The sequence below is a fragment of the Zootoca vivipara genome, chromosome 6 (assembly GCF_963506605.1).
Source record: "Zootoca vivipara chromosome 6, rZooViv1.1, whole genome shotgun sequence".
Taxonomy (NCBI): Eukaryota; Metazoa; Chordata; class Lepidosauria; order Squamata; family Lacertidae; genus Zootoca; species Zootoca vivipara.
In genome coordinates, this window is record NC_083281.1 from 33,688,870 (window position 1) to 33,716,645 (window position 27,776).

The 27,776-nt window shown below is 45.7% G+C and overlaps 1 protein-coding gene across 3 annotated transcripts in view; it reads right to left on the minus strand.

Moving 5' to 3' along the window:
* MAP3K6 (mitogen-activated protein kinase kinase kinase 6) overlaps positions 1 to 27,776 on the minus strand; it is a 49,247-nt gene that overhangs the window by 11,610 nt on the left and 9,861 nt on the right. For 2 of the 3 annotated variants that reach the window (XM_035120269.2, XM_035120267.2), the window contains exons 4-21: positions 23,254 to 23,277; positions 21,618 to 21,808; positions 17,419 to 17,587; positions 16,975 to 17,081; positions 16,154 to 16,324; positions 15,783 to 15,895; positions 14,812 to 14,971; positions 14,177 to 14,327; positions 11,619 to 11,726; positions 10,980 to 11,029; positions 9,052 to 9,147; positions 7,773 to 7,851; positions 7,436 to 7,569; positions 6,129 to 6,256; positions 5,546 to 5,682; positions 3,740 to 3,845; positions 3,467 to 3,624; positions 2,168 to 2,345 (exon numbers count right to left, since the gene is read on the minus strand). In XM_035120269.2, the coding sequence (XP_034976160.2) occupies positions 2,168 to 2,345; positions 3,467 to 3,624; positions 3,740 to 3,845; positions 5,546 to 5,682; positions 6,129 to 6,256; positions 7,436 to 7,569; positions 7,773 to 7,851; positions 9,052 to 9,147; positions 10,980 to 11,029; positions 11,619 to 11,726; positions 14,177 to 14,327; positions 14,812 to 14,971; positions 15,783 to 15,895; positions 16,154 to 16,324; positions 16,975 to 17,081; positions 17,419 to 17,587; positions 21,618 to 21,808; positions 23,254 to 23,277 (2,260 nt within the window). The remainder of the gene's footprint in view (positions 1 to 2,167; positions 2,346 to 3,466; positions 3,625 to 3,739; positions 3,846 to 5,545; positions 5,683 to 6,128; positions 6,257 to 7,435; positions 7,570 to 7,772; positions 7,852 to 9,051; positions 9,148 to 10,979; positions 11,030 to 11,618; positions 11,727 to 14,176; positions 14,328 to 14,811; positions 14,972 to 15,782; positions 15,896 to 16,153; positions 16,325 to 16,974; positions 17,082 to 17,418; positions 17,588 to 21,617; positions 21,809 to 23,253; positions 23,278 to 27,776) is intronic. The other variant, XM_035120270.2, reaches the window with a different exon arrangement.

The window sequence follows — 27,776 nt, forward strand, 5'->3', positions numbered from 1 at the left end:
TAATTTTCCTAATCAGATCTTTATATGTAGGCCAAATACCTCCTTTGGGTTCTTTACTTGTCGATGACATTTCTAAAGGTGAGATCCACCAGGGAATTTTTGGTTCTAACAAACTCCTAAACTCGTTCCATATATCAAATAAGGGTCTTTTAAACACATGATTGGTAAATGATGAATGTTCTCCCTTTTTTTCTTTTATTAGATGTGCATGCCAACCTCCAATATTCCTGAATCCTTCTAATTTGAGTAACTCCGAATCTTCTAGCAAGAACCATTCCCTCATCCAGCACAAGCAAGAGGCCGCATAATACAGTTTCAAGTTCGGGACCCCCCAACCTCCTCTCTCTTTTGCGTCTGTCAATATCCTAAACTGTACCCACGCTTTCCTTCCTTGCCAAATAAAATTGCTTATGTCTTTCTTCCAATTCTCGAATGTTTCTTTTTTTAGTTTTATTGGTAGCATTTGAAATAAGAATATTAATTTTGGCAACACCATCATTTTAATTGCGGCAATCCTGCCTGCAAACGTTAAATTTAATCCATTCCACTTCGCCAAATCCTCCTTTATTGTTCTCCAAATTTTACCATAATTATTCTCAAAGAGTTCCACATTATTATTGGATATAATAATTCCTAAATATTTAATTTTTTTCACTATTCCCCAATCACTAATCGAATATATTTCCTCTTCCTCCTTCTTTCTTATATTTTTAATCATCAATTTGGTTTTCTGATTATTAACTTTTAGTCCCGCTACCTCCCCATAATCTAATAACTTTTGTTTTAATTTAGGTATGGTCTCCACTGGGTCCTCCAACATTATTATTAAATCATCAGCGAATGCTCGCAGTTTAAACTCACTTTTCCCAACCGATATCCCCTTAAGATCTTTATCCATTAGCAGATCAATTATCAAAAAATTCAATGCCCATATGAACAGCAACGGGGACAGTGGGCATCCCTGCCTCGTCCCCTTAGATATTTCAAATTCCTTAGTTATCTCTCCGTTGATGATCAGCCTTGCCATTTGTTTGCTATATATAGCATTTATTCCCTCCATGAATCTGCCCGTGATTCCTAATTTCTTTAGCGTCCCCTTCATAAATTCCCATATCAAATTGTCAAAGGCCTTTTCGGCGTCCAGAAATATAAAAACTGCTTTTTTACTAGGATTCCAATTTAGGTATTCAAATACATCTAACAAAATTCTGATGTTACTGGACATCTTTCTTTGGGGTAAAAAGCCTTGTTGCTCTTTGCCTATAACTCTATTCAAAACATGCTTTATCCTATTGGCTAAAATTCCTGCATACAATTTATAATCAATATTCAGCAATGAAATAGGCCTGTAATTCCCTATTTCCTCTCTTTTATCTTTATCTTTCGGTACCAAGGTGATAAACGTATCTTGCCATGACTTTGGGAACATCCCCCCCTCTGAGATCCTATTTACCATTCCTTTGTACACATCTCTTAATTCATTCCGGAGCACTTTGTAATGTTTCCCCGTCAGGCCGTCTGTACCCGGCGATTTCCCCAATTTAAGTTTGTTTACTTCTTCATCTATTTCTCGCCCTGAAATTGGATCATTTAATTTCTCAAGCTCTTCTGGACTAATTCTAATTCCATTAAATTTGTCTAAATATTTCTCTAATTTCTTTTTATTAACATTTTCCCCTTTGTACAATTTGCTATAGTATTTCACAAAGCAATCTTGAATTTCCTCTGAGTTGGTCTTAATCCTTCCCTCCTCCTTTATTGCTATTATTTGTTGCTGGCTCTTTCTCTTCCTTAGCTGCCAGGCTAAGAGCTTACCCGATCTATTTCCTAATTCAAAGGTTCTTTGCTTTGCCCATATGATCCTATTTTCTATTTCTTCATCCATTAATTGTTTCAGATTAATTTGTAAAAATTTTACCTGCGTTTTAATAGTAGTATCTTTCGGATTTTTCCCCAATTCTTTCTCCTTTATTTCTATCTCTTTTTCCAATTTCTCTAATTTCTCTCGTCTATCCCTCTTATATCTACTTTTTTGTTGTATGTACAGATGTCTTCTAAAAAGTCTGGTAGTTGGTTTTTCCTTTGACATCTGTTGGGAGGGTGTTCCACAGGGTGGGCGCCACTACCGAGAAGGCCCTCTGCCTGGTTCCCTGGTTTCCTGCCTCACCTATCACCACTGGGCTCCTGGATTTCCTCCTACTGGGCGCCTTCAGAAAGGGTTCCTGAAGCAAGGAAGCAGCAGTTGCCCGCTTGTCCGGATCAGCTTCAAAACAACTCAGGATAAAGGCCTTGGCTTCATCCGACATGGAATCTGGCACCTCGGGGTGGATCTTGAACATGCCCACCTGAGAAAAGGAAAACAACTGGCAATAGTATACCCGAAAATACTGTCTTGCTGTCCATTTATGGTGGGGAATCAATAGGCCAGGCTAGTCAGCTTCTGTCAGTTTTTAAGAAATGAGGAAGATATTTTATTACACCAAGTCAGGCTGTTGATCCATCTAGCTCAGTATTGTCTGCACAGAGTGGCAGTGGCTCTCCAGGGTTCCCGGCCTATTTGAAAATCCCAGGGATTCAATCAGGGCCCTTCTGCCTGCGAAGCACAACATGCTCTCATGCTCTACCTCTGAGCTACAGCCCTTTATGAAAAGACACTAAGTCAAGGGCAGAGGCCTTGGGTTGTCAGCAGTTCTGGGTCATAGGCTGTTTATGGAACTATCCTGGTCCTCAAAGCTCAGGCTGAATGGTGGAAGCTGCTGTATTCTGACTGCTAGCCCACCTGCAAAGCTAAGCAGGGTCCGGTATGGTTTCCAATTGGCTGGAGGGCCATGTGCTGAGATTCCTGCATTGCAGGGGGTTGAACCAAATGACTCTCGGGGTCCCTTCCAACGCTACAACTCTATGATTATATGCAGTGTCTAAATGGTGCAAAAAGATTTCACGGAACCTAAACCCTAAAGGACTGCACTACTTGCATTCACAAGTACACCAGACTCGCTATAACAGTCCCAGACAGAGGCTGGTGCAACTAGCCAATGAGTTGGCCTGCTCTGCTGGTCTTCCACAAAGCTCTGAGCAACCCAGGAATTCCTGGCCAGAGGATCATCTAAAGGAGTCTGCTGAGAGGGTTGGGGAGTTGATGAAGACCTGCCCCCCTCAGGTCTTCCATCAATCCTCTCTCCCTTTTTTGTATCCTGGCTGCAGTTAGAAGGAAAGGTGAGAAGTAATGCCATGCTGCTGAGAAAAGGGAAATTCCCCTAGAATCAGAGCTGCTGTGGGGCTGGGCAGCAAGTGAACCAGGGAAGAGATTGTCCATTCCACTTGGACAACCCATTCTCATTTACTTCTTCCTGGCTAGTGGAACAAGTGGGCAGAGACAACTCCTGCAAGGACCCTCCTCCTCCCTGCAGGAAAACAGCCAAGTGTTCTTCCCAGCTGTGCAGAAGAGCGCAAATCCCAGCCTCACCTTGAACATGGCGGCCTGCGGGCTGCCCAGCTCAAAGAAAGGGGGCTTGCCTGTTGCCATCTCAATGATGGTGCAGCCCATGGACCAGATGTCAGCCGGCTTGCCATAGCCACGGGGTCCCTGGTCAATGACCTCTGGGGCCATGTACTGCAAGGTGCCTGAGGAAGGAAGAGAGAAATAAGGAAGTAGTCCTGGGAGCCACATCCCAATGCCTGAGAGCCCAGGTGAGCCAGCTCTCTTCTCCAAACGACACAGAGCTGCACACACACTTACCTGTGAATGTCTCTGTACTGGGGCTGATCCCCGCCAGCCTCTTGGATGTGCCAAAGTCTGAAATTTTCAACACTCCACTGTACGTGTTGATCAGGACGTTATCACCCTGTTTATCCAAGAAAAGCCAAGTCACTGCTTGGGAGGATCAACAAGGGACTCAAGTGCTGAGGGCTTCCTCCAACTGCAAACAAGCCTAGCACCAGTGTCTTGGCATCCTTGGGCAGCTGCAAGGGTCTTTGGACTACAAAGGCTCTGCTGATGTCTGCCCTGGACATGCACCTCAGCCAATTCCCTGCACAGCCTGCGAGCGCCAAATGGCTAGATCCAGCCAGCTTTTTAATTTCACACACTGCCACTGAGTGAGCATCGCTCTGTGGCATGGAGGGAACTCTAGGTGGCAACCAGACCCAGCTGCCCAATGCTGTTCAAGGCACTGCCTTAGCAGCCAGGGAAGCCTGTCGGGGACCATCAAAAGAAGAGGGGGCTCAACGGAAGACACTATCCCAGAGCCTCTTCGAACCTGGACTGGGAACAGTGAAAAAAGGAGTGGCAGTGCCAAAAACTCCCCCCTTTCCACAAAAACAAAGCCCCAAGGACTGGTGCTTAGAAATTCAACTGTAGTATTAACTTCATCATCATTTTATTATGGTGCACAGACCAGGAATGCGGCAAAAATAAAGCCATGCAATGCTCCATAATCTTAAGCACAGAGCAAATCAGAAAGCAATGTGTTATCTAAATGCCACCAGCTCAAGTATACATATTGACAGGATAGCAAATGTCTTAAATAGCTCCCAAATACAGTATTTCCAACTTCAGGTGGTTAATTGCCTTCTTGTTCTCACTGTCCCTGATAAAGAAAATCTGGCCATTACTAATGACACACACAGGGTTTTATCTCCCAGTAAATATTTAACATAAAATTTAGCTGACCTTCCTGGTTTGGCCAATAAAGGGGCAATCACCTGCTGATGAGCACCAGCATAAAAATTATAAAAACAAAACGACATTTTCCACAGATGTTCCAGCTCCTGGTTATTACAAGGACAAACCCTCAAGGAACACCAGCCTATTCCTCCCCAGAGCAACCGAGAAAGGAATCACATTAAATGTGGCCAGAGCAAAAGCTGTACGATAATTAACTGCATGCAAATTCCTAAAATAAGCAGCTAGCTGAAAACCATTAAGGATCGTCTTTAAGAAATGCCTAAGGAGCAATTCTGGTGCTGGAGGAGATTCTTGAGAGTCCCATGGACTGCGAGAAGATCAAACCTATCCATTCTGAAGGAAATCAGCCCTGAGTGCTCACTGGAAGGACAGATCCTGAAGCTGAGGCTCCAATACTTTGGCCACCTCATGAGAAGAGAAGACACCCTGGAAAAGACCCTGATGTTGGGAAAGATTGAGGGCACAAGGAGAAGGGGGCGACAGAGGACGAGATGGTTGGACAGTGTTCTCGAAGCTACGAACAGGAGTTTGACCAAACTGTGGGAGGCAGTGGAAGACAGGAGTGCCTGGCATGCTCTGGTACATGGGGTCATGAAGAGTCAGACACGACTAAATGACTAAACAACAACAAGGAGCAAGGCAAGCAGGATGTGCATGACCTAGCCAAAATGTCCTGAAAAGAAATATCCCATGTAGTCTTTGTTTTACCAAAGCTTACACAGAGTCAAAACCCAACTGAAGGTGGAAAAGGAAAGCTGCATGAAAAGATCTGCTTGATCCCTGCCAGGTCTCGCAAAGCCACACAGATCTAGCACCAACCTGTCTACACCTGGCAGCCCAAGCTGAGGGGGCTCTCACCTTGATGTCCCTGTGTACGATCTGGTTGTCATGCAGGTAGCGCAGCCCCTCTAAGATTTGCTTGGTGTAGAAAACGATGGTGGGCTCATTGTCTTTCAGGGGGCCCCACATGGAGCGCAGAAGAGAGGAAAGGCTCCCTGGATTTTTGCGATGGGGAGAGAAGGACATGGAGCATTAGAGGCTGTTTTCTTATACAGGGATATCATTAGACAAATGCACAGAGCACAAGGCTATCAACGGCTGCTAGTCATATCCACTGCAGTCCTTGCATCAGTAACCTCAAGGCCTAAACCTAAACCCTAATATTGCGGCTCAGTCACTGAGATAAGGGGCATCGTCAGTCGTTCCCTGAGCTAGTGAGGCTCATCTGAGAGCAACAAGAAACCAAGCTTTTAGTGTCATTGGCCCATGTGGCCAACCGAGATTCAGCTTTTAGCTCTGAACACCTTTTGTGACAACCTTCCTGTGCTGCCCTGCTGATGCAAACAATTAAGAAAGCATCTTTATTGGTGGTCTCTGTTTTTTTTTAAAAAAATTACATGTTTTTTTTGTTGCACATTGCGTATTTACTGCCTATACCTACCCCCAGGTACCTCCTCCATGAAGATCTTGAGGAAGCCATCTTGACTGACAGAGCCCAAATAGCGAACAATGTTCTTGTGTCTCAGGCGCTTGTGGAGAGCAATCTCCTCGTGAAGGGGCTGCGAGTATCTGAAGCGCAAGTGTGGCATGTATGAATGACAGGTAAACACACAACTCTCTCAGAGGCAGCAGCCAGGGGATGTCACACCCCTCCCCCCATACTGAGCATATTCCTGCCAAGTAGGATAGCCATGTGTCCTACTTTAGAGAGGACAGTCCTCTCTTTGAAGGGCTCTCCAGTCAAAGTCCGATTTAAAGATAAAGAACCCTCAGAAGGGAGAACAGCAGCAGGGTCTTTGAAGCTGCCCATAACCTATTAATTGGGAGCTAAGTGAATCACAGGCTATTACTGTTAATAATATTAATGATGATAATGATGATAGTAGCTCCTGAGCAGACGATTGAGTAGGCATGAAGGTCATCTGCTCACAAATCTTCCCTAATATGTACAGTGGTACCTCGGTTTATGTACACAATTGGTTCCGGAAGTCTGTACTTAACCTGAAGCATACTTAACCTGAAGCGAACTTTCCCATTTAAAGTAATGGAAAGTGGATTAATTCGTTTCAGATGGGTCCACGGAGTACTTAAACTGAAAGTACTCAAACCGAAGCATACTTAAACCGAGGTATGACAGTACTGCATTTTTTGTTTAAATTACAATCATTATTTCCAAATTTGCATCTACACATAACAATTAGCATATTCGGATTTTGTGCAAATCTTTTTTGGTGCTGCGTAAGTGGGAATCCGATTGCATAGACATCCTGGAGTTCTTGCAACATGAAGAAAGCCCCAGATTCCCACAGAGCGGTCTGGCCATTCTAAGCATAGGGGGAGGAAATAGTTGGGTTCACATTTTAGCCCAAACATACCAAATTCACACTTCCTGGACAAATGCACAAACAGAAGATGGCTCATCTCTGAAATTTGAACTCCTCCCTATTTTGTGATACAGCACTCCAACAAAAAATGTGCACCAAAATGTGTATATCCATGAAAGCAATGTACAAAAAATGCCTTGTACTAGGGGAAACTGCTTGCAAAAGCATAGGCAAGATGGCATACAAAAATGGCTATATTTGGAGATATGCACACAAAAATCAGTATGAATGTTAATGGACTAATTAAAAGAGGGGAAAATACACACAAGTGCAGAAGTGGGGTGAACTGAGTTTAAGACAAAAGAAACAAGAAGCCAAAATTGAAAATATTAGTAATTCCTTCCCTGCTTTTTGCAACCCTTACCTGCTGTCACGCTCTGGGATCTCCTTAATGGCGATGCGCACCTGATTGCTGAGGTCCCGGCCAGCGTAGACCACCCCATAGGTGCCTTTACCTAGGATCACCCTGTCGCCTGCTTCCGTGCGTTCGTAGTCATACTGGGCAAGTCAAAGAACACACACAGAGTTATGGAACTTACAACGCCCGTTTGGCAAAATCTCTACGAGCAGCACCCTCTCTTGGCCTGTTCGCCACTGGGCTTAGCCATTTTTCACATCCGCTTTCACAGCCATCATTCGACAGGCCCCGACAAAAGTTTTCAGTTCCTGAAACAAAGGAGCATCTTCTTCCGCCAGCTCACCTCGAGTTCCTCCAGGGAGCTGCAGCTATTCACTTCCTCACCCATCTCTGCCATGAAGGAGCGGACCAGTTCGCAAAACCTAATGTAAAAGAGCAGAGGGGGAAGAAAAAAACCCCTAAGAGAATGGACACCAGCGCAAAGAACCATCCCGTCATTATCCCGTTGGGTTCAGAATCAAAGGCTAAAAACCCAGACTGGATGGGTTGAGTAAAAGACTGAAAATTTGGAAGAATTATGCAAATGGAGAGGGGAGAGGGGACTAAGAACTAAACCCGAAGTTATTGCAGCTTGAATTTGGAAGGAAAGGGGGAAAGGGGCCCCAAATCACTCAGGATATTTCAGAGGATGGGGCAGGTGAGTGGAAGGCAAGCAGGGAACACACACTCTATCTCCAGAGATCCTTCTAGCAGTTACTATTACTATTTTATTTGTTTGCGCAAAGCTCTGGGAGAAATGCTATGTACAGTGGTACCTCGGGTTATGAACTTTATTGGTTCTGGGGGTCCGTTCTTAACCCGAAACCGTTCTTAACCTGAGGCATGCTAATGGGGCCTCCCGCTGCCGCTGCCGCACAATTTCCGTTCTCATACTGGGGCAAAGTTCTCAACTTGAGGTACTACTTCCGGGTTAGCGGAGTTTGTAACCCGAAGTGTTTTCAAGAAAACCTTGAAATTTAGAACAGCAAAAGGAAATCTAGTGCTTCAGATTTTCATTTCCTTATTCCATGTGAACTCTGTGGATGTGAGACTATATTTGCAGCCATTTATTCCTGCTGAAACTCTTAACTCCACTCTTTGAGCCAGCAGTTTTCATCTTTGGGCATGTGAGGGAAGGTGGTGATGATAAGTTTACAATTGCTTCCCTCTGAGCATCAACAGGGTTTATCTCCAATTCAATTTCTTTGGAGCTGAGGGAGTAGAAATCGGATTTGAGAACCTCAAGTCCTTTTTATTTACTTTGCCTTCCCTGATCCTCATTGACTAATTTTTACGAACACGTTTTCAGAACCCACACTGCAACTGCAGGCCTGGCAAGCAGGAAGTGGAGAGCCAAGCATCACGTGTCTCCATGGTCGCACAAGATGAAGAAGAAACGGCATCAATGGTAACCGGTTTCTTGAATCTACAATATAACCCCTGGGAAACACTCTGTCTAGGGCAGCATCCTGCAGAAGACACTCCCTTTCCCCGAGTGGGGAATGTGTTTGGGTTGCTGTTGTTTCTCATTGTCCCTCTTCCGGGTTGTCCCTCTGCTGCCCATTCATGTCCCCCCCACTCACCAGCGGCAATGATACTGGGTAGGGAAGTACAGCTGGAAGTCTTCCGCTGTGTGCAGCACGTAGAGGAAGCAGCACCGCTCATCGCACTTGGAGATACTGACAAGAAAAAAAGATGGGAGTGGAAGGAGGACTTCAGCAAGTCTCCTTTCCTTATCAGCGCAAGCCTGCGTCTTGCTTTAAAACCTGCCTCTCTCCATGTCCCACCCCCCACCCCAAAGTTGCTCGCATCAGCCTCAGGGGCTTACCAGCCACAGGCCAGACCCCATTCTCCTTGACATGCTAGCTTTCTATGTGCGATGGTGTTCTTTTTATTTATATTTGCATGGAGGAGCGTTGACATGTGAGCTACAGTACGAAGTGGAAGGAAAAAAATGTGTTCTGTCTGCATTTTAAGGACAAACTGAGCTAACTCACCAATCCCAGACTTCAGTGTAGATTGGAATGCACTTGATCTTGGGAGTGGCCTGTGACTCACGTCATAAAACAGATGCTTGGAATGCAGAAGGTCCCAAGTTTAATCCCTGGCATCTCCAGCTAGAGCTGGGAAAGATTTGTACCTGAAACTCTGGAGTGCTTCTGCCAGTCAGTGTAGACAACACAGAACTGGATGGAGCCAGGGTCTGATTCCATATAAGGCAGCTTCCTGCATTTCTCTCAGTCAAATTACACACTTCTCCAAATTTTGCAGTGCATTTTCTTTTTATAGAAAATACACAAAAATGTGTACTGTGATCTCGTAAAAAGGCAGCTTTTCATGTGCCCTCTCTGCCCAGTGCTCTCTACTGCGAGTGCCACCTGGCTAGCTCTGTTTTCTCAGGGGAGGGGCTGTACATCAACAGTCTATTGGCTTTGCATGCCAGTTGTTGTGGGTTAATCTCTGGGGACTCTCAGGAGGGCTGGGGAAGACTTCTGCCTGAAATTGTAGTGACCTTCTGCCACCCAGCGCACTAGGAGTAGCCAATGTGGTGCCCTCCAGATGTTGCTGAACTACAGCTCCCATCATTCCTGACCATGGACCATGCTGGCTGGAGGTGATGGGAACTGGAGTCCTCCATGGAAGGCACCATGATGGATACCCCAGGTATAGGCAGTAGTGTGCAAAATGCACCAAAGGTCTTTCTTGACAGTGTCCCATGTTCCTATTTAAAGCAGCCCTTTATTTCAGGGTCCTGAGAACTACAGGTGAAACTCGGAAAATTAGACTATCGTCGAAAAGTGCATTTATTTCAGTAGTGCAACTTAAAAGGTGAAACCAATATATGAGATAGATGCATGACATGCAAAGCAAGATATGTCAAGCCTTTATTTGTTGTAATTGTAATTATTTGTCGTTAGGCGGGTCAATCATAAATGGAATGTAATTAATGAAATGTAATAGTGATGTTTTTGTATTATTGTAACTATTTGTTTTATTACTATGGAATTTCCAAAAGAAAGCATTTGTAAAAATAAATAAAAATAAAAATAGTATGTTGCATTACTGAAGTTGCATTACATCTGAAGGCAGCCCTGTTTAGGGAGGCTTTTAATGTTTAATAGATTATTTGATTTCATTTTTCTGTTGGAAGCTGCCCAGAGTGGCTGGGGAAACCCAGCCAGATGGGAAGGGTATAAATAAATTATTATTATTAATTATATAATAATAAATGCACTTTTCGACGGTATTCTAATTTTCTGAGTTTCACCTGTAGAACTTTCTTTCTTTTAGGGAAAGAACCATAAGTCAGTGATGTATCTCAAGGAAGGACTGGGAAAGGTCTTGAAACCACAGGGAGTTCCTGTTTGTAAGTGTAGCCAATACTAAGCAATGTGAATTATTTCTCTGACCTGGTATAAAGGCTGCTTCTTATCTTAAGCACAAGCCTAGCCTTAAAGACAAGGAATTCAAATTATTTGTTTTATATAAAAATACCGGTAATAATCATCACCTGATTCCACGGATGGAAGATGTTGGGAATGTCCACTTGGAAATCCCTTCCTGTAAAGAGACCCAAAAGGTGAAAGAAACATACAAATGCTCTGAGTGGGGAAGCACAGGAAATTGAGACACACACCCAGAGGGATAGTTACAGGTAGGTAGCCGTGTTGGTCTGAGTCGAAGCAAAATAAAAAAATTCCTTCAGTAGCACCTTAAAGACCAACTAAGTTTTTATTTTGGTATGAGCTTTCGTGTGCATGCACACTTCTTCAGATACACTTCAGATTCCGTTTCCAGTGTATCTGAAGAAGTGTGCATGCACACGAAAGCTCATACCAAAATAAAAACTTAGTTGGTCTTTAAGGTGCTACTGAAGGAATTTTTTTATTTTGCCCAGAGGGATAAACAGCCATGAAGATTTATAATTTAATAATATATTGGAAATCTAAATAGAATGAATGTAATTACATGAACTTTTGTTACTTTTTATTAGATTTTTTTGTGTTCGTACTTTTTTTTTATAAAAGAAGAAGTTCTATTTTAAATTGTTGTAACTTGTTTCACAACCTTAGGGTGAAGGGTAATAAATAAAAATAAAAATTTTAAAATCAGGAAAAGAAACTGACCCAGGACACAATTCTGGACCTACCTCTTCTGGAGAGCCAATGTGGCTCAGCGTCACTGATTTCTGCCCTTCTTGACTGCAGACACTGAGCTGAGATGGCTGCAACACTCTGCCCAACTCTAGAATCAAGACCTGTTGGGACAGATGGAGAGTTAGATCACTAGTTAACTTACATGCCGCTTCTTATTTCAGCAGAAATCTCAAAGCGGCTTACATACAGTTTATTGTAGTGAGCATGGACTTAAGAGAAGACAGCACACATAAGCTTTCTGCTGGTTGCCCTTTGGATCTGCGCTGCTTGCCCATTTGCTAAGGGACCAGGCTCCAGGTGTTACTATTAGTATATAAAGCAGGCATCCCCAAACTGCGGCCCTCCAGATGTTTTGGCCTACAACTCCCATGATCCCTAGCTAACAGGACCAGTGGTCGGGGAAGATGGGAATTGTAGTCCAAAACATCTGGAGGGCCGAAGTTTGGGGATGCCTGATATAAAGCCCTCAACAGCTTGAGACCAGTCTACCTGCAGGATCGCCTTAACCCCACATGTGTCCATTTGACTGCTTTGATCTGCAGAACCATCACCAAAACGAGCACAGGGAAGGTGCCTGCCTGATGGGAGGAAGTTCCAAAGTCTGGGTGCTTCCTTACAAATGTGGAATGAGTATTATGTGGTACCTGTCAGGTGTGAGCACAGGTAATTGACTGTTTCATCTTATGGGATATAGTGCTGATATTCTCAGATGTGATGCCTGGGACTAAAACTAGAGGGCAGGAGGAAAAGGTGGTAGTGGGGTGTGTGTGTTTGTGTTCATACAAACCATACATTTTCAGCACATCTCCCCACGCTGACAAGAATCATGGGAGCTGCTGTTTGCGAAGGTTGCTGGGAATTATAGCTCAGCGAGGGCTGAACTACAGTTCCCAGAACTCTTTGGGAGAAAAATGTGCTGCAAATGCATGGTGTGTTTGCAGCCTGTTGTGTGTCGAGATTATAACTGACTGCAGAGGAAAAATGGCTTGAGAAAGGTAGCTCGGCATGTTCCAGAGTTTCTTGGTGCCATCTGAGAGGGCTGCCTTGGTGTTGCTCCAGGATCAGTTTTGGCACGGCAAAATCAACCTGCAATGTTTTGCAAGCCACCAATCTTGCAAGGTAAACAGGCCCCTGTCTCAAGGAAACTACCGTCCAAATTTCCACAATGGAGGGAGAGAAGGAAGGGTTGGGAGAGACTAAAGTTCACAAATTTGAGCAGAAGTAGATAATTTGGCTTTGTTTCACCTAGAGATAAGAACTAGGAGTTATCCCAAAGGCTTCTCCCAATAAGATTTGTAGAGGGGAATTAAAGGGGGGGGGGAGAAGCATCTGCACAATTTTCTCTTGCCCCGCAAATCTGTCAGCACATGAATTTCACACAAACAGAGGGGGGGAGGGGGAGGGAGAGGGAGAGAGAGACTGTCCAGTCCTCTCTCCAACCCAGCTATGCAAAGCTTGCCCTGAATTTTATGTAGCTTAAGGGAGGAAATATGAAAGAGCACCTTAGGCAAGAAAGGCTTTGCTACAACAGAAAAGGAAATTTCCTAAGAATCTCATTCTGCAACTCTGCTGAAACTGACAGATGAGCAAGGCAAAGTTTTGCATTCATAAGGTCACAGCATTGATATGGCCATCAAAATGCCATTAAATCCCGATTCAAACTTTCCGGGCAAAATCGGATAAATTAAAAAAGCCTCTTGCTGATGGCCAGCTTGTAATTTCTGAATGACTCATTTACAATGTTAAGTCACTAAGCACCCAAGATCTCAGGCAAAGGCGGCTGGAAAACTCTTTAAGACCTTGGAGAGTTGCAGAACAGAAAGTCGTGGGGGAAATGGTTGGATGCCATGTACAGTGGTACCTCGGTTTATGAACACAATTGGTTCCGGAAGTCTGTTCATAAACTGAAGCGTTCATAAACTGAAGCGAACTTTCCCATTGAAAGTAATGGAAAGTGAATTAATCCATTCCAGACAGTCCGTGGAGTACTCAACCTGAAGTGTACTTAACCCGAGGTATGAATGTAATTGGTTCCGGAAGTCCATTCTTGACCTGAAGCGTACTTAACCTGAAGCGAACTTTCCCATTGAAAGTAATGGAAAGTGGATTAATCCGTTCCAGACAGGTCCACAGAGTACTTAAACTGAAAATACTCAAACCGAGGTGTTCCTAAACCAAGGTTCCACTGTATATGACCTTTTATGCAGACTGGACTATATGCCACTTCAGACAGTAGGTCAGGCATAGCCTTTTTGATGGCTACCCCATACAAAAAACGAAACTGAACACACCCTCCATAAACAAAGACGCCTCATCTAGATTGCCATTTCAAACTGTGGCTTAGAAAATGAGCACAAGTCCATTTTACCACCGGAGTGCTCTGCCACCCCCAGAACCACTTGGTTCTGCTGCATGTGCAGAACAAGCCACTGCCACTAGTAGGATGGAAAGCAACAGACAGCACAGCAGTGTAGCAAAGGAGCAGACAGGAGGAGAAGCTGGTAGTTCAGTAGTGGTTTTGTCAATGCAACAATGTTCATTGCCTCCTTACCAGACACTCCTCTGTGGAGACAAAGGGCTGGCAGGAATCCATCAAGAAGCCCAGCCAGAAATCAACCAGCTCCTGTTTAGGTGACCAGGTGTCGGGGGCAGTGTTGAAATGACTATAGATTACATAAGTCTCCTTGATAGAGGTCAAGAACCTGAACAGGGTTAAAAAAAGAGAAAGCAGCACACACTTCAAACACACCCACGAAGTAAGTTAAAGTTTCCATCCGATGCAAGTGGTCTGTGTCACTTCTTCTTCTTCTTATTATTATTATTATTATTATTATTATTATTATTATTATTATTATTATTTCCTACATTTATAGACTACCTTTTCAGTCAAGGAGCTCAAGGCAGTGTACTTGGCTCCTCCCCTCCTCATTTAATCACCACAACAACCCTGACTGGCCCAAGGTAAGTCAGTGAGCTCCATGGCTGGGCAGAGGTTCAAAATCTGTTGTCCCACCACACTGAACAAGGAGGAAATCACTTCCTCTTCAGATACCTGCCCTCTCCCAGCACCCCCTTCGACACTCACATCTCCCGTTCATCTCAATAGGTTGTCAGCTAGTTAGTCTTCCTTGCCCCCACCCCACCCCCACCCCGTCCCCACGAGGACACAAAGTTCCCACCACGCACCAAACTGGAGCGTTGAGCTTGTAAAGTTTCTCCGAGGCCTGGATGATTTTGTCAAAGTCGCCGGTCAGGATACTGGCGCCCAGGTAAAACCCCACATCCCAGTAATGTTGCATCTTTTCCAAGGATCCCTTCCTGCCCAGGACACAGCTCACCTTCATACCTAAGGAAGGAAGGACCAGAAGCAAGGGAGATTTTTCTAAACTGCAACAGGTATGTTTCGGGGGCAGTGGGGACAGTGGCAGGGAATTCTGAGGGAAATTGTCAAAATTGTCACAACGTTCTGGCTAAACCGGGGGTTGCCATTCTATTGGCTACAACACAACACATATTTCAAGCCTCATTTCAGCAGGGAGAAGCAGCAGAGGGAAAGGGGCCTGAAGGCATATTACCACTTTAAACAGTCACAACTTCCCACAAAGCATTCTGGGAAATGCGGTTTAAGGGTGCTGAGAGGTGCTAGGAAACCACTACTCCCCACATGGAGCGACAATTCCCAGAGTTCCCTGGGAGCAGGGGTTGGTTGTTTAAGCACTCTGGGAATGGTAGCTCTGAGGGAAACAAGGCACTCCTCCTAACATCTCTCAGCACCCTTAACAAACGACAGCTCCCAGGATTTTTTTGGAGAAGCCACCACTGTTTAAAGTGGTATGATAACTGCATTAAATATATGGTGCAGATGGGGTGATAATTGCGCTTTTCACACACACACACACACACACACACACACACACACAATTTGATCCCACCCACCACCCAGCCAATATTCTCTATCACAAAACATTCATTGAATTGTACACTTAACACTATCACTTGGAAATGAATCAACCAGATTTTGTGTTTTTATATATACATATATATAGAGAATGAATAATAAAATAGAACACTGTCAATATCTTGGTTTTAGATCAGAACGACGATTCACACATCCTGCTACCCTTACGAGATGCAGATGGGAACAAGTAACCCCGCACCTAACTGCCGAAGTTGCATGGAGGTTTCGAACTTGTGTCCAGCAGCAATGAGGAAGACAACGGAGTTAATCCCAGCATGGAGGCTCGGGTCTGTTAAAAAGGCCTTGTGATACCTGAGAAATCAGAAGCACAAGGAAAATGTCAGACCTGAAAACTAATTAGGAAGGCTGCAATTCAGTCCCAGCAAATAAGCCAAATGGGTGAAAAGGGGGGAAAAAGAGGACAGGTCTAGAAGTAGGAGTTTCACCTGGCCACCCTACCACCACCAAGCCAGCCCATAAGCAATGAGCATTTAAAAGAGATTTCCACGCCTGCAGCCATAATTTAAAGCAGAAGTGCAAGTTCAGCAAAGATCCCTTTCCATTCCTCACCAGTAAAAGGCCTGGTCTCTCTTTTCGGCATCAGTGAAGCCAGAATCAATGAACATGTCCTTATAGATGCGGCCGCACATGCAGTACAGGTCAGGTGCTGTCCGTTCAGGCTTTTCCACCAGGGGCAGGATAACAGAGAGAGCCTTCTGCCGATCGCCAGGCTGGTTCCTCCTGCAAATGCATATCACACACAGTCAGACGCGTCAGAAGCCCCAATGCTGGGGCAAGAGCAGCCACAGTGCTGGAGGAACACCAGCTCTGCCCATCTGCTACTGTGTTAGGACCTTAGTGTCAGGATCTACAGGGATGCCCATCACAGAGGAGGGCTGATGGCCCAAGCAAGGGGAGATCATAATTTCCTGGTTATGAAGGCACAGGGACTTTGGAGAGAGTCCAAGGTGTGGGTGCCGCAGAGGCCAAACATCCAGGTTGTCTCAGCAAAGTCATTGACTAGAGACCTTGCCCGCTGGGTGCTGCCTTCTGGGTACTTAAAGGGCCACCGCTTTCTGCTACATCCATTGGTCCCATCAAGATAATGGGCGTTCCAGCTGTGGGGATCCTTCCTCCATGCCCTCTGGATTTGCTGAGGAGTCTGCAAATCAACCATGAGAGTCCATTGGCAGAGGTGTGTCCTTGGGGCTCAGGGAAAGCTCTAGTGCCTGCAGACACCCATGGGATAGACCATCTCCTCTTCAGAGCTCCCGTTGCCAGAGGACACCTCTTAAGTGTACCAATGTCCGTGGGCATCAGGGAAGCAGAGGGTAGGGAGGCCTAACAGGGCTGAGAATAGAGGCCCATCCTTACTTGACAATGTTCCTCACCTGTCAAGGGCAAAGGCATAGTGAAAGCAGATGTTGTGCTGCTCGGCGACATTGCAAGTCGGCAGGGCCTGCAAGGTTTCCACTAGGGTGATGATGCCATTACAATCCTGCAGAAGACATAAAGAGAAGCTGCAATAGGCAGGCGTGAACACACAGCCTTCAACTAAACCCAAACTCAGTTCAGCCCCAAATACACATGGCTCCTACTCTGGGAACCTGCCATGAAACACCACAGACCAGATGTGTAAGGGTGCTCAGTGGCAGGGCATCTATCCATGGCACTGCTGGAGTTGACCACTGCAATGGGTTGGCAGGGGGTCACGTCTGCCCTGGGGAACAGATATCAAAACATTCTGCTTGCTGCTGCTGACGGCATTTGGGCTACATCCGTGCGCATTAACTGGCCACAGCATGAGAGTCGAGGGGCCCCATGGATCAGCTCACCTGTGCGTCACGGTAGGACAGAATAAAGTTCATGACAATATCAAGGCTGAGGCATTCGACGCTGTCCAGTCGCTGCTGGATACTGGTCAGCTCACGGCTCAGCTGCTCCCCGCTGTACCTTTCACGAGCCCTGCGGATGTCCCTTCGGATCATCTCCCGAAAGTAGCCGCTGGAGAAAACAAGAAGCTTCCCTTTGTTCTGAGGAAAGGATAGCGCCCCTTGGCTTACCCCAAGAGGGGAAGGCACGTTTCCCCGGGGCCAGTGCTATATATACCAGAAGTGGGGGATCTGGGGGCCAAATGCAGCCCTGGAAGTCTCTCCCTCTGGCCCTCGAAACTCTCCCCAGGTCATGTCCCTCACTGGCCCTTCTCCACAGCGCACATGTTTTTGCCTGGCTGAAAAGCCGTCCCTGCTCTCTGATCACACCTGCGGCTTATCTGGGTGGAGAACAGAGACTGGTGTTTGTGTGCGTGTAGAAACTGCCTTCTGTATAAAGGTAAAATTTGCATGCATTGCTCCACCCACTTTTGCCTCTGGCCCCACCCACCACTGGTATGTGGCGTCCAGAATGCTGCCTTGAAGGGAATGCAAAAGGCTCCCCATCCCTACTATATACTAATAGGAAACTCATTCTCCCAGTGTCCTTTTCATGTAGCCAAAACAGGGCCATCCACGCACAAGAGGGAGGCATCAACAGGCTTGAGGTATCCCCAAGACTGGCAGTATGGAAAACCTTTAGCGGGGGAAATGAACTAAGCGGTGGGAGTGGGAGGAGGACCCAAAAGAGACCAGTGTGGACTGACTGTGCTCAACAGCCACTGAATGTTGCACTTCTATTGGGGGAGGGGGAAATGAAATGGAGTATCCTGGGAAAGAGCATGACTGGCTAGAACCCTGAGAGGTCCCACTCGACTTCCATGTCTGTTCCCAATGCTCAGACAGAATAGCTTCGACACTCAAGACTTTCTACCATACATAGGGCTATTGTGTGGAGGGTATTTTTTAAATTTTATTTGAGCGAATTTATATGCTGCTTAATCGCTAGAATTTATAAGCGGTACCCCTTTTTTTGAGAGATGAAGTGGGTAAAATCAATGAAAACAGTATCATTAAAAGCAGGGAGCAGACAGACTGGGGTCATGCTTCCTTGCCGTGATCCTGACACTGCACTGTGAGCCAGCCTGCCAACTTTTGCCTATGGACCTTGGATGTCTGCAAAGGGATGCCTATCTATAGGGCGCAGGGATGCCTGGTGTTAGTAATAATAATTTTTTTCCAATTACCCTAATGTCCCAGGGCAGCTTACAGCAGGCATCCCCAAACTTCGGCCCTTCAGATGTCTTGGACTACAATTCCCATCATCCCTGACCACTGGTCCTGTTAGCTAGGGATCATGGGAGTTGTAGTCCCCAAACATCTGGAGAGCTGCAGTTTGGGGATGCCTGGGATTACAGATTTAGAACACAATATTAAAAACCATTTAAAACAAGACTGCAACTGGTAACAGTGTGCTCAGTTGTGATGCAATCGCAGAGCCCCACCACAGCTTCCTGCAAAGTTCTGGAAACAGTAGGAAGGATCCCTTTATTCTGGTTTTCAGCAGAATGGGAAAACACACTGCTAATCTAGGTTACTTTCCTAAGATGAAAGGCTCCCCAAATGAGATGGCACTTCCTGCTTCTTTAAGTCCAGCAACCTTCAGGCCAGATATGGCCCCAGGAGCCTCTCTATCGAACTCAGAGAATCCCTTCCTTTCCAGCCTGCAGCAATTAGCAATTTGAGCCAATTAGAGGCTTTTTTTTTCAAGCCTGAGAGCAGTGCAAGGTGGGGGGCGGGGGCGGGAAGAGCGGAACTACAGCTGGGGAACAGAGAACACTTCCCTTTCCATGCACTATTAGACACGATCTCAAGATCGCTCAGATTTTTCAAGATTTAATTGCTCCCACAGAGGAAGTTTCTTGATCTGGCAGGTTGAAGCTGGGGAGGGGAGGGTTAATCCTCTGCTCCCCATTCCCCGATGATCCTTTCCCCCACCCTAAACCTGCTGCATGACATCCAGGAGCTTGAAAACAGCCTCCTCTGAAGTCTGAATGCCAATGGAAGGTTGTTTTAAAGTCTAATTGCTGTGTGGCTCTTTGTGGGAAGTGTAGCTGCTAGGGAGGGAAGGATTAACAGCAATCTCTATGATGGTCGGTTCCCCCTCTTGAAATTAGGCTTGGGGGGGAACACTTTCCTCTCACCCCCAAGTCTAATAGCTTACTGGGAGGGAGTGTGCGCAGTGTATTTAAGTTCTGGGGATGAGAATTGTTGTCCCCTTGCGCCATTCATTCTGGAACACAGGAAACTGCCATGTGTTTTTGCTTGGTTTCAGGGTGATGATCCAGCAAGCACTTTTTCGTACAAACCAACCAGGGCTTGGAGATTTGTAAGTGCATGGAATAGCACAGAGGAATAGCATCTCCCTGCATCAGCTATTGGCCTGGCCCACCCCCACCCCACCCACTTGAGCCTTGCATGACACTGTGAGGCTGCACTGTCCTCAGCTGCTCCTCTGGTGCAACTTCCTGTTTTCCTTCGGAAGCTCAACAGACCAACCCATAGCTACCCTCGAACAAGAGCCTTTTCTGTCTGGTATTTCTCCATTCGCCAGCTCAGCATGCTACACCTCGGCCATCAAGATGTACGGCATTTCTGTAATTATATCCCCTGCAGGGTAATGGCTACCACCCCACCAAGATCATTCATAAAACCAGGTCTGTTTCTAGAAGACCTAGTTCTCACCCCAGCCATGCAGTTTCACTGGATGGATTGTTAAACCACTCTGGGAACTGTAGGACTGTGAGGGGAATACAGGGTCTCCTATCAACTCTCAGCACCTTTCACAAACTACAGCTCCCAGGATTATTTGAGGGAATCTATGACTGTTTGAAGTGGCATTATATATATTTTCTCCCTTTTAAGAAAAAATTAAAGTGGAATGAGACAGCCTTAAATGTAAGGAGAGGATGTGGCCAGAGTTCAACAGGTTCGAGTATCTGCTCTTATTAAGTGATAGGCTTTCCCTCTTTCTTGGGGCTGTCCTTGCTTCCCCAAAGGTAGTGTGTCAGAATCTTTCCCCTTAACTAGCTGGAAGGCCATCTTTCCTGCTACTCTAACTTGAACTCAGTGAAATGCTACACTTGAGTCTGCTGCACCACCCAGGATTCTTAAGAACTACTATGAGTTACAAGCCACCCTCAGTGATTCTAAGAATTCTAAGAATTCAGTGATTCTAAGAATCACTATGATTACGGCACCGATAACAGAATGCAGAGGATCAAGACGGCCCTGGTATCTTTTTATGGAATCTCAAACATCTCAGCTTTGCAGTAAAAAAAGAAAGAACAGCTGACATGGTTACTAGGAAAACTATGAAGACATGCAGGGCCCAGCAAGAAATCATAGCCCAGCACTTTGCATGCGGAACCCCAGGCATCCCTAAGTATGGCTGAGAAATGGCCCCCTGGAGAGCCACTGCCTGTCACTGTTAACAATACTCAGCTAGAGGAACCAATTGTCTGACTTGGTATAAGGCAGCTTCCCACGTAAGGCAATGGGGGAGTCCAGCAAGCACCCCACCAAGATAATGCATAAGCTAGGCCCGAGTGCTTCGCCCTTTTTGCTGCGGCAAAAACCTGTGACAATGTGTGGAGCGGGCTGTAGAATTTTACTGTTAATCTGAAAGTTATCACGCCAGACGACACAACTGCTAAAATAACCTCCCCAAAATACCTTTGGACAGAAATACAAATAACCTGGGGTGCTCTCTCTTGAGATCTTGCGGGGCTGTGTGAGTTCCCACACGACCATCCGCAGGCTTCCAGAGCTGCCACACCAAGAGGGCCTTGCCTGGCAAGCAAGGCAGGGAGCTTAAGAGCTCTTTTTGCACCAGGAAAACCACTTTGCAGAAACTTGCACTCTCTCACCTCACACTCACACACACACACACACACACACACACACACACACACACCTCCATCCTCTACTACCTAGGCAAGATCACAGTGCAAGGACTTCTTCAGCCGGGCAAAAGCAGCTGCGGAGAGTGTGGAGGATGTCCGGTGAGGAGTGTGGTCCTGGGAGGGCACATCTAACTCCCGTTTCTGTGCTAGTTGAGTTCATGTGAAGAAAGATGACTGGGTGGGGGGGAGGTGTGTTACCAGGTGTTGGTGGAGGTGCCCTCCAGCAGCCTTGCAAGCTGCGCCGTCAGGGGGGTGAAGAAGGCCTCCATGGTGAAGTTGTTAGGCTGGCAAAGCTCGCTCAGGCACATCATCGCATTCGGGTCGCAGCAGAAGACCTTGTTCTGGGCTGTCACCATGTAGGGGATGAAGGTGTAGCTGCCGTTGCCATCCTAAAAGAGAGGCGGGTGAATTAATGCTACGATCCCTCCACACACCCAGTTCTAAAACACACATGGACTATGAACATGTCAACAACAACAAAATCCGCACTGGCACCCTCCTGGAAGTTGAAGATTACATTGTTCTTTCGTTTCGTTGTTTGTTTAAAATCTTTCACGTGCCTTTTGGAGAAAGGAAGACATAGGCCCTCCACTTTACCTTCGCTGGTTCTGGAGATGAGTTCTGGGTCAAAATCAAACCATTAGCTGAGGTGACAGAAAGATAAGTGTTGCCACCTCTTCTCTAGGAACTGTTTCTATTTTGAGAAATCTGCTCAGATCAGCAAGATAAGTATCAAAGCTATGTGGTCTGAAGGCAGATGATGCAGAAACCTAGCAAAGCTAAGCAGGTCTGGTCAGTACCTGGGTGGAAGATCATCTAGGAACCTTATGGATGCCACCCTGAGGCCCATTATGGAAGAAAAACAGGATACAAGGCAGGTGTGGGGATACTCTGGCCTTCCAGATGTTGTTGAACTACATCATCCCTGGCCATTGGCCATGCTTGCTGAAGCTGACGGGAGTTACAGTTCAATAATGCAATGCAATGCAATGCAATAAATAAGGAATAGGAAACTTATGCCTCTCCAACTCCCATTGCCCCAGCCAGTATGGGCAATGAATGATTGGAGATGGAGTCCAACCACAACAGGAAAGCCACAGGTTCCCCATCTATGTAATAAATAAACAAGCAGACCTATTAGAGGTAGTATGTACCCATTTCATGGGGTGCAAAACTGTCCACCACATGAGTTTTGAGCAGTATTAGGATGGGGGCAATTTCTCTAAGCAGCAAAGAAAAAGAACATTTTTTGGTTTCCAAAAATTGTGTCCAAAACTTGAACCAACATGGACAAGTTTTTTGGGTGAACCTTTAAGGCAGGGCTGGGGAATTTTGGCTTCCCAGATGTCACTGGACTCCAACTCCCATCAGCCCCAGCTGACATAGCCAGGGGTCCGTCATGATGGGAGTTGTAGTCCAACATCTGGAGGGCCAAAGGTTTCCCAGCTCTGCTTTACGAACTGAAGGGAGGCAGCATATAAATGTAATGGTATTTTTTCCAAGACCAAATCCCTTTCTCTTCTTAGTTCAGTCCCCCCGCACTGTTTGGGTAGGGTGATGGTGGTTGTTTTTGGAAAACACACTTGCTATTTCACTTTGCAAACTACCCAGTCTCCAACATATATTTTTAAAATTCAACCATAAGGATTTTGCCATGCATGTTCCAAAAGCTGAAACAGCCGAGTTGGATAGATAATAAATAATGTGCAGTGCAACCTTATACACGTTTACGGAGAAGCCCCCACTGTGTTCTGTGAGGCTCACTGCACTTAATTCCCAGAAACAGATCATGAGTCTCATATGGTGCATGCTCAGAAAACCAAGTGGGACTTACTGAATTCTTCTGGAGGATCTCCTCCTAGAAAGGAGAAAGGCAAGGGGAGGTTATCATTAGCCACTGGGTACCCAAGAGCCAAACTGGATTTACTCGAAGGTTGATTAAGACTGTGTACACACCACACTTTAAAACACATCTGAAGTGTTCAGTTTCTGTTAATTGGTTAATTGGTTCTCATGGGAAACTTACAGATTCTGGCTTCACACAATTAACTCAAGGCAGTGTCAATTTACTCTTGGCAGAAAGCCAAGGTCTGCCTGACCTAGAAACTACTCTCTCTGATTGGTTAACGACCAGCACTGAACTCTGTTATCTAGGAATGCTAGCACAGTTGTTTCTTGTTAGGTGTTAGGAGTAGAAGTGCTGTGTATATGGTTGGAGAGAGAGACAAAAAGGATTTATTTTGCTTTGCTTTGTATGCAGAAACTCTGCTGCTTTTATTTTCTTTTAATAAATCCTGTAAATAGTTATTCTGCGTCTAGCCGACTAGTCATTCCACCTCAACTAGCTTCTGCGCTGTGCAGGAAAACTCTGCTACGTTTGGGCTAAAGCCACTAGAGCTATGCCTGACACTTCAAAATTCTAAGACACATCTGAAGCACACACACATACCCCCAATGTATTCTGCTAAAGTTTGCTGGGAATTGGTTTTCAAACAGCTTAGTTCTTGAATGTTTTGGCTCCCGAACGCCACAAACCCGGAAGTGACTGTTCCGGTTTGCGAACTATTTTTGGAAGCTGAACATCCGACGTGGCTTCCAATTGGCTGCAGGAGCTTCCTGCAGCCAATCAGAAGTCACGCTTTGGTTTCCAAACATTTTTGAAGTTGAACGGACTTCCGGAACAGAGTCCATTCGACTTCCAAGGTACGACTGTATAACTCTCAGAGGGGTAAACTACAGTGGCATATAAAAGGCACCATATAAATGTAGGAATAAATACATTAAAAAATTAAAAGCAGCTGTTAGGGACAGCAGGCCAGGAGCCTCCCTTGAACTTGGTTGCCTAGCTTGAAAACGAGCGCCTGCAGGAAGTGGGACAAGGTCTTCTTCCAGTGACTTAATGCATCACTTTCTCTGGAAGCCTACTGGACCTCAACGCATGCCACAGAGTCATGCTCCTAGAGTGGCTGTTTACACATCACCAAGGAGGAGTAGAAATGCATCACCACAGATGATACAGACCTCCATAAAAATGGCTTGTGCTAACTGAGCTGTATGAATGCAAATTTAGAAACTGTCATTATAATTTATGCACAAGTGCAATCCGTTTCATGATAGTGGGGAAAGTTGTTAGCAGGTGATCTGCTTAGTGATCTGCTTAGTTAGCAGGTGATCTGCTTAGTCCGCTGCTTGGGTGCTCAAAGCCCATTGGGGTGTTTCTTTTAAACTGATGGAACAATGAATGCAAAAGTCGAAGGCTTCATGCGCGACATCCAGGCAAGCAAGAGGCATTATCATGGTTCAAGGACCCATTCCAGCCAAACAAATGCAGTTGAGGAGGGCATGGGGCAAGACTTCTGAGGGGTGTAGTGAGGGAGGGCATGGTCTAGGGAGCATAGCAAGGGCCAGGCAGAGATGATTGGAGGGCCACATTTAGTCTCCGGGTCCGAGGCTTCCCACTCTTGTTCTGAAACCTAAAAAGACTCTGCTTATTATGGAGGTAACGTATCCTTCAATCACTAGGCAATACTATCCAATTTGGCATATATTGACCCTTTATCTAATGTCCTACCAAAAATTAATCTCCAGCTTTGTTAATATTAGGAACTTAGATGGTAGGTCAACTTTCTCCATATCTAGGATCCCACTCTTGGATGGCTGAAATTACACTTACTTGGATACATTACCCATTAAATTTACCGGGGCTTACTTCTGAGTAGGCATGCATAAAGGGACCCCTGACAGTTAGGTCCAGTCGCGGACGACTCTGGGGTTGCGGCGCTCATCTCGCTTTACTGGCTAAGTGAGCCGGAGTTTGTGCGCAGACAGCTTCCAGGTCATGTGGTCAGCATGACTAAGCTGCTTCTGGTGAACCAGAGCAGTGCAAAGAAATGTCGTTTACCTTCCTGCTGGAGTGGTACCTATTTATCTACTTGCACTATGATGTGCTTTCGAACTGCTAGGTTGGCAGGAGCAGGGACCAAACTATGGGAGCTCACCCTGTTGTGGGGATTCGAACCGCCGACCGTCTGATTGGCAAGCCCTAGGCATGCATAGGATCACATTATTAAACCATTTATCATGCTTGCACTAGGGGCGCATCACTTCTTCCGCTGATAGCTTCCATATGTGCTTAGAAGACAAAACATCAATCCTGATCTGGATTGGTTGCACGACTACACAGAATGAAGCTGGGTACTTCTGATAAGCTAATGGAGAGCACAAGGGTTTGGTCACATGTAGGTAACAGTGAGATAATGAGCTCTCTACTGAAGCTGATACACAGCTGCTCTCTTGCCATGCTGCAGCTGTGCGATGTTTGCTTATCACATTAGATAGCTGTTAGTGCAGGATTATGCAGAGTATCCACAAACTCATTAGAGCCTGATGCTCCTACGCACAGGCAACCCCTGCAAAGGGCAATGCAAAGCAATTCTTGCAAGCGTCATCATGCATTAATATGTTGCACATCACCTGTGTGAGATGATGCAGCTTTTCTACAATGTACTACCTTATGCAGTGCAGCATGGTGCCAAATCTGAAGAGGGACTTTTGCTCTAAATGGGTTGAAAGTGGGGCAGGAAATGTCAGGCCTGGATGGTGAACGCAACCCTCCAGGCTTCTCTGTCTGGCTACTGGGACTCTCCCCTTATAGGCTCTGCTCTGCAACCTCCTTGAGTGCATTTGCCTGGCTAGAATGTGTCTTTAAACTCTGATAATGCATCTTGCTTACCTGAATGGAGGAGAAAGGTTGGTGTGTTTGTGTGTAGAAACTAGCCTACTGTACAGAAATAAAATTTGCATTAGTTGTGTATGGCCCCGCAAAAATTGTCCATAAAGGAAAGTGGGCCTCAGGTTGAAAAGTGTTCCTCATCCCTGCTCTTGCCCTCTTCAGTCATCAATGCTTCTGTTACTCAATATAGGACCAGGAACGTACCAGGTAGCACTGCCCCATGGAGTCTGTGTGAACATCTTGACCAGGCATAGGGAAACTCGGCCCTCCAGATGTTTTGGGACTACAATTCCCATCATCCCTGACCACTGGTCCTGTTAGCTAGGGATGATGGGAGTTGTAGTCCCAAAACATCTGGAGGATTGAGTTTGCCTGTGCCTGATCTTGACCATCTGGGCCTTCTGTACATGCACAGCTATTTTAAAAAAAAAGGATTCCATGTGAGCTGGAAACCTGGGTGATTGGGGTCCTGGGTTGCATGGAAACCTTTGTGAATATACCTGCACACAGAAAGGCTCTGTGGGGACAGGTGGTCATGCTGTTCAGGTGGACCATAGGAGACTGGGCTACACAGTGTCTCCCCACTTCCATGTTAGGTAATACAGAAGCATTAAGGTCAGAAGAGGACTTACTTCTGGCATGCACAGAACTGCATCCCAAAGGTGAAAGCATCAGCTTCTTCGGAGAGCACACACTTTGCATGCAGAAGGTCCAGAAATTTCCAGGCTGGGCTTAGAAATACCCCTTTGGAGACGATACTGAGCTAGATGCACCAATAGTCTGACTCAGCATAAAGCAGCTTCCCAGAGAATCTGTCTCTCCCCACTCTCCAGTGGCCAATAGCTAGATTGCTGTAGGACTGATTAAAGCCTTACACGTTGAAGTCTTGCCTGTTTGCTTGACACGATCTGTATCTGGGCAGCAGTGGGAGATGGAGAAAGGCTTCTTTTTGCAAGCTGGCTGCAGATATTTTATACCCATCAAGCATTCGTAGAAGGGAATAAACTATTTTTAGCTACGGTTTTACTGATATTATTTTGCTGCTGAGTGATTGCCGTTATGACTTTGTGCTTTATCTTCTATGATAAAGTTCATCTATCAGTTCTTAGTCACCCTGTCCTGCAGACTGGAGGATGGGCAGGACAGAAGGCACTTGAATCAATCAATCAATCAATCAATCAATCAATCAACCAACCAACAACAACAACAATTTATTATTTATACCCCGCCCATCTGGCTAGGTTTCCCCAGCCACACTGGGCGGCTTCCAACCAAATATTAAAAACAGTACAGCACCAAACATTAAAATCTTCCCTAAACAAACAAACAAACAAACAAACGTTGCTCTGGGGCTAAATCTCCCTCTAAGGGCCATATCATACGGGACACTCGCCAACTTTGTTTCCTTTCTATTGACCAAATCTGTCATCTGCCACACATACATGTACTCACACCCCAAGTTCCCCCACATACTTGGGGGAACTTTTCAGAAGAACAATCATTGCATGTGGAACATTTAAGAAAGTCCTCCTATCCTTACTTCAGTCTTTCAGAACAGATTCTAAGTGTCTTGATAATCAAGTCGGTGATGCTATCAGAGCAAGACTTTGGGGCAAAGGTCCAGG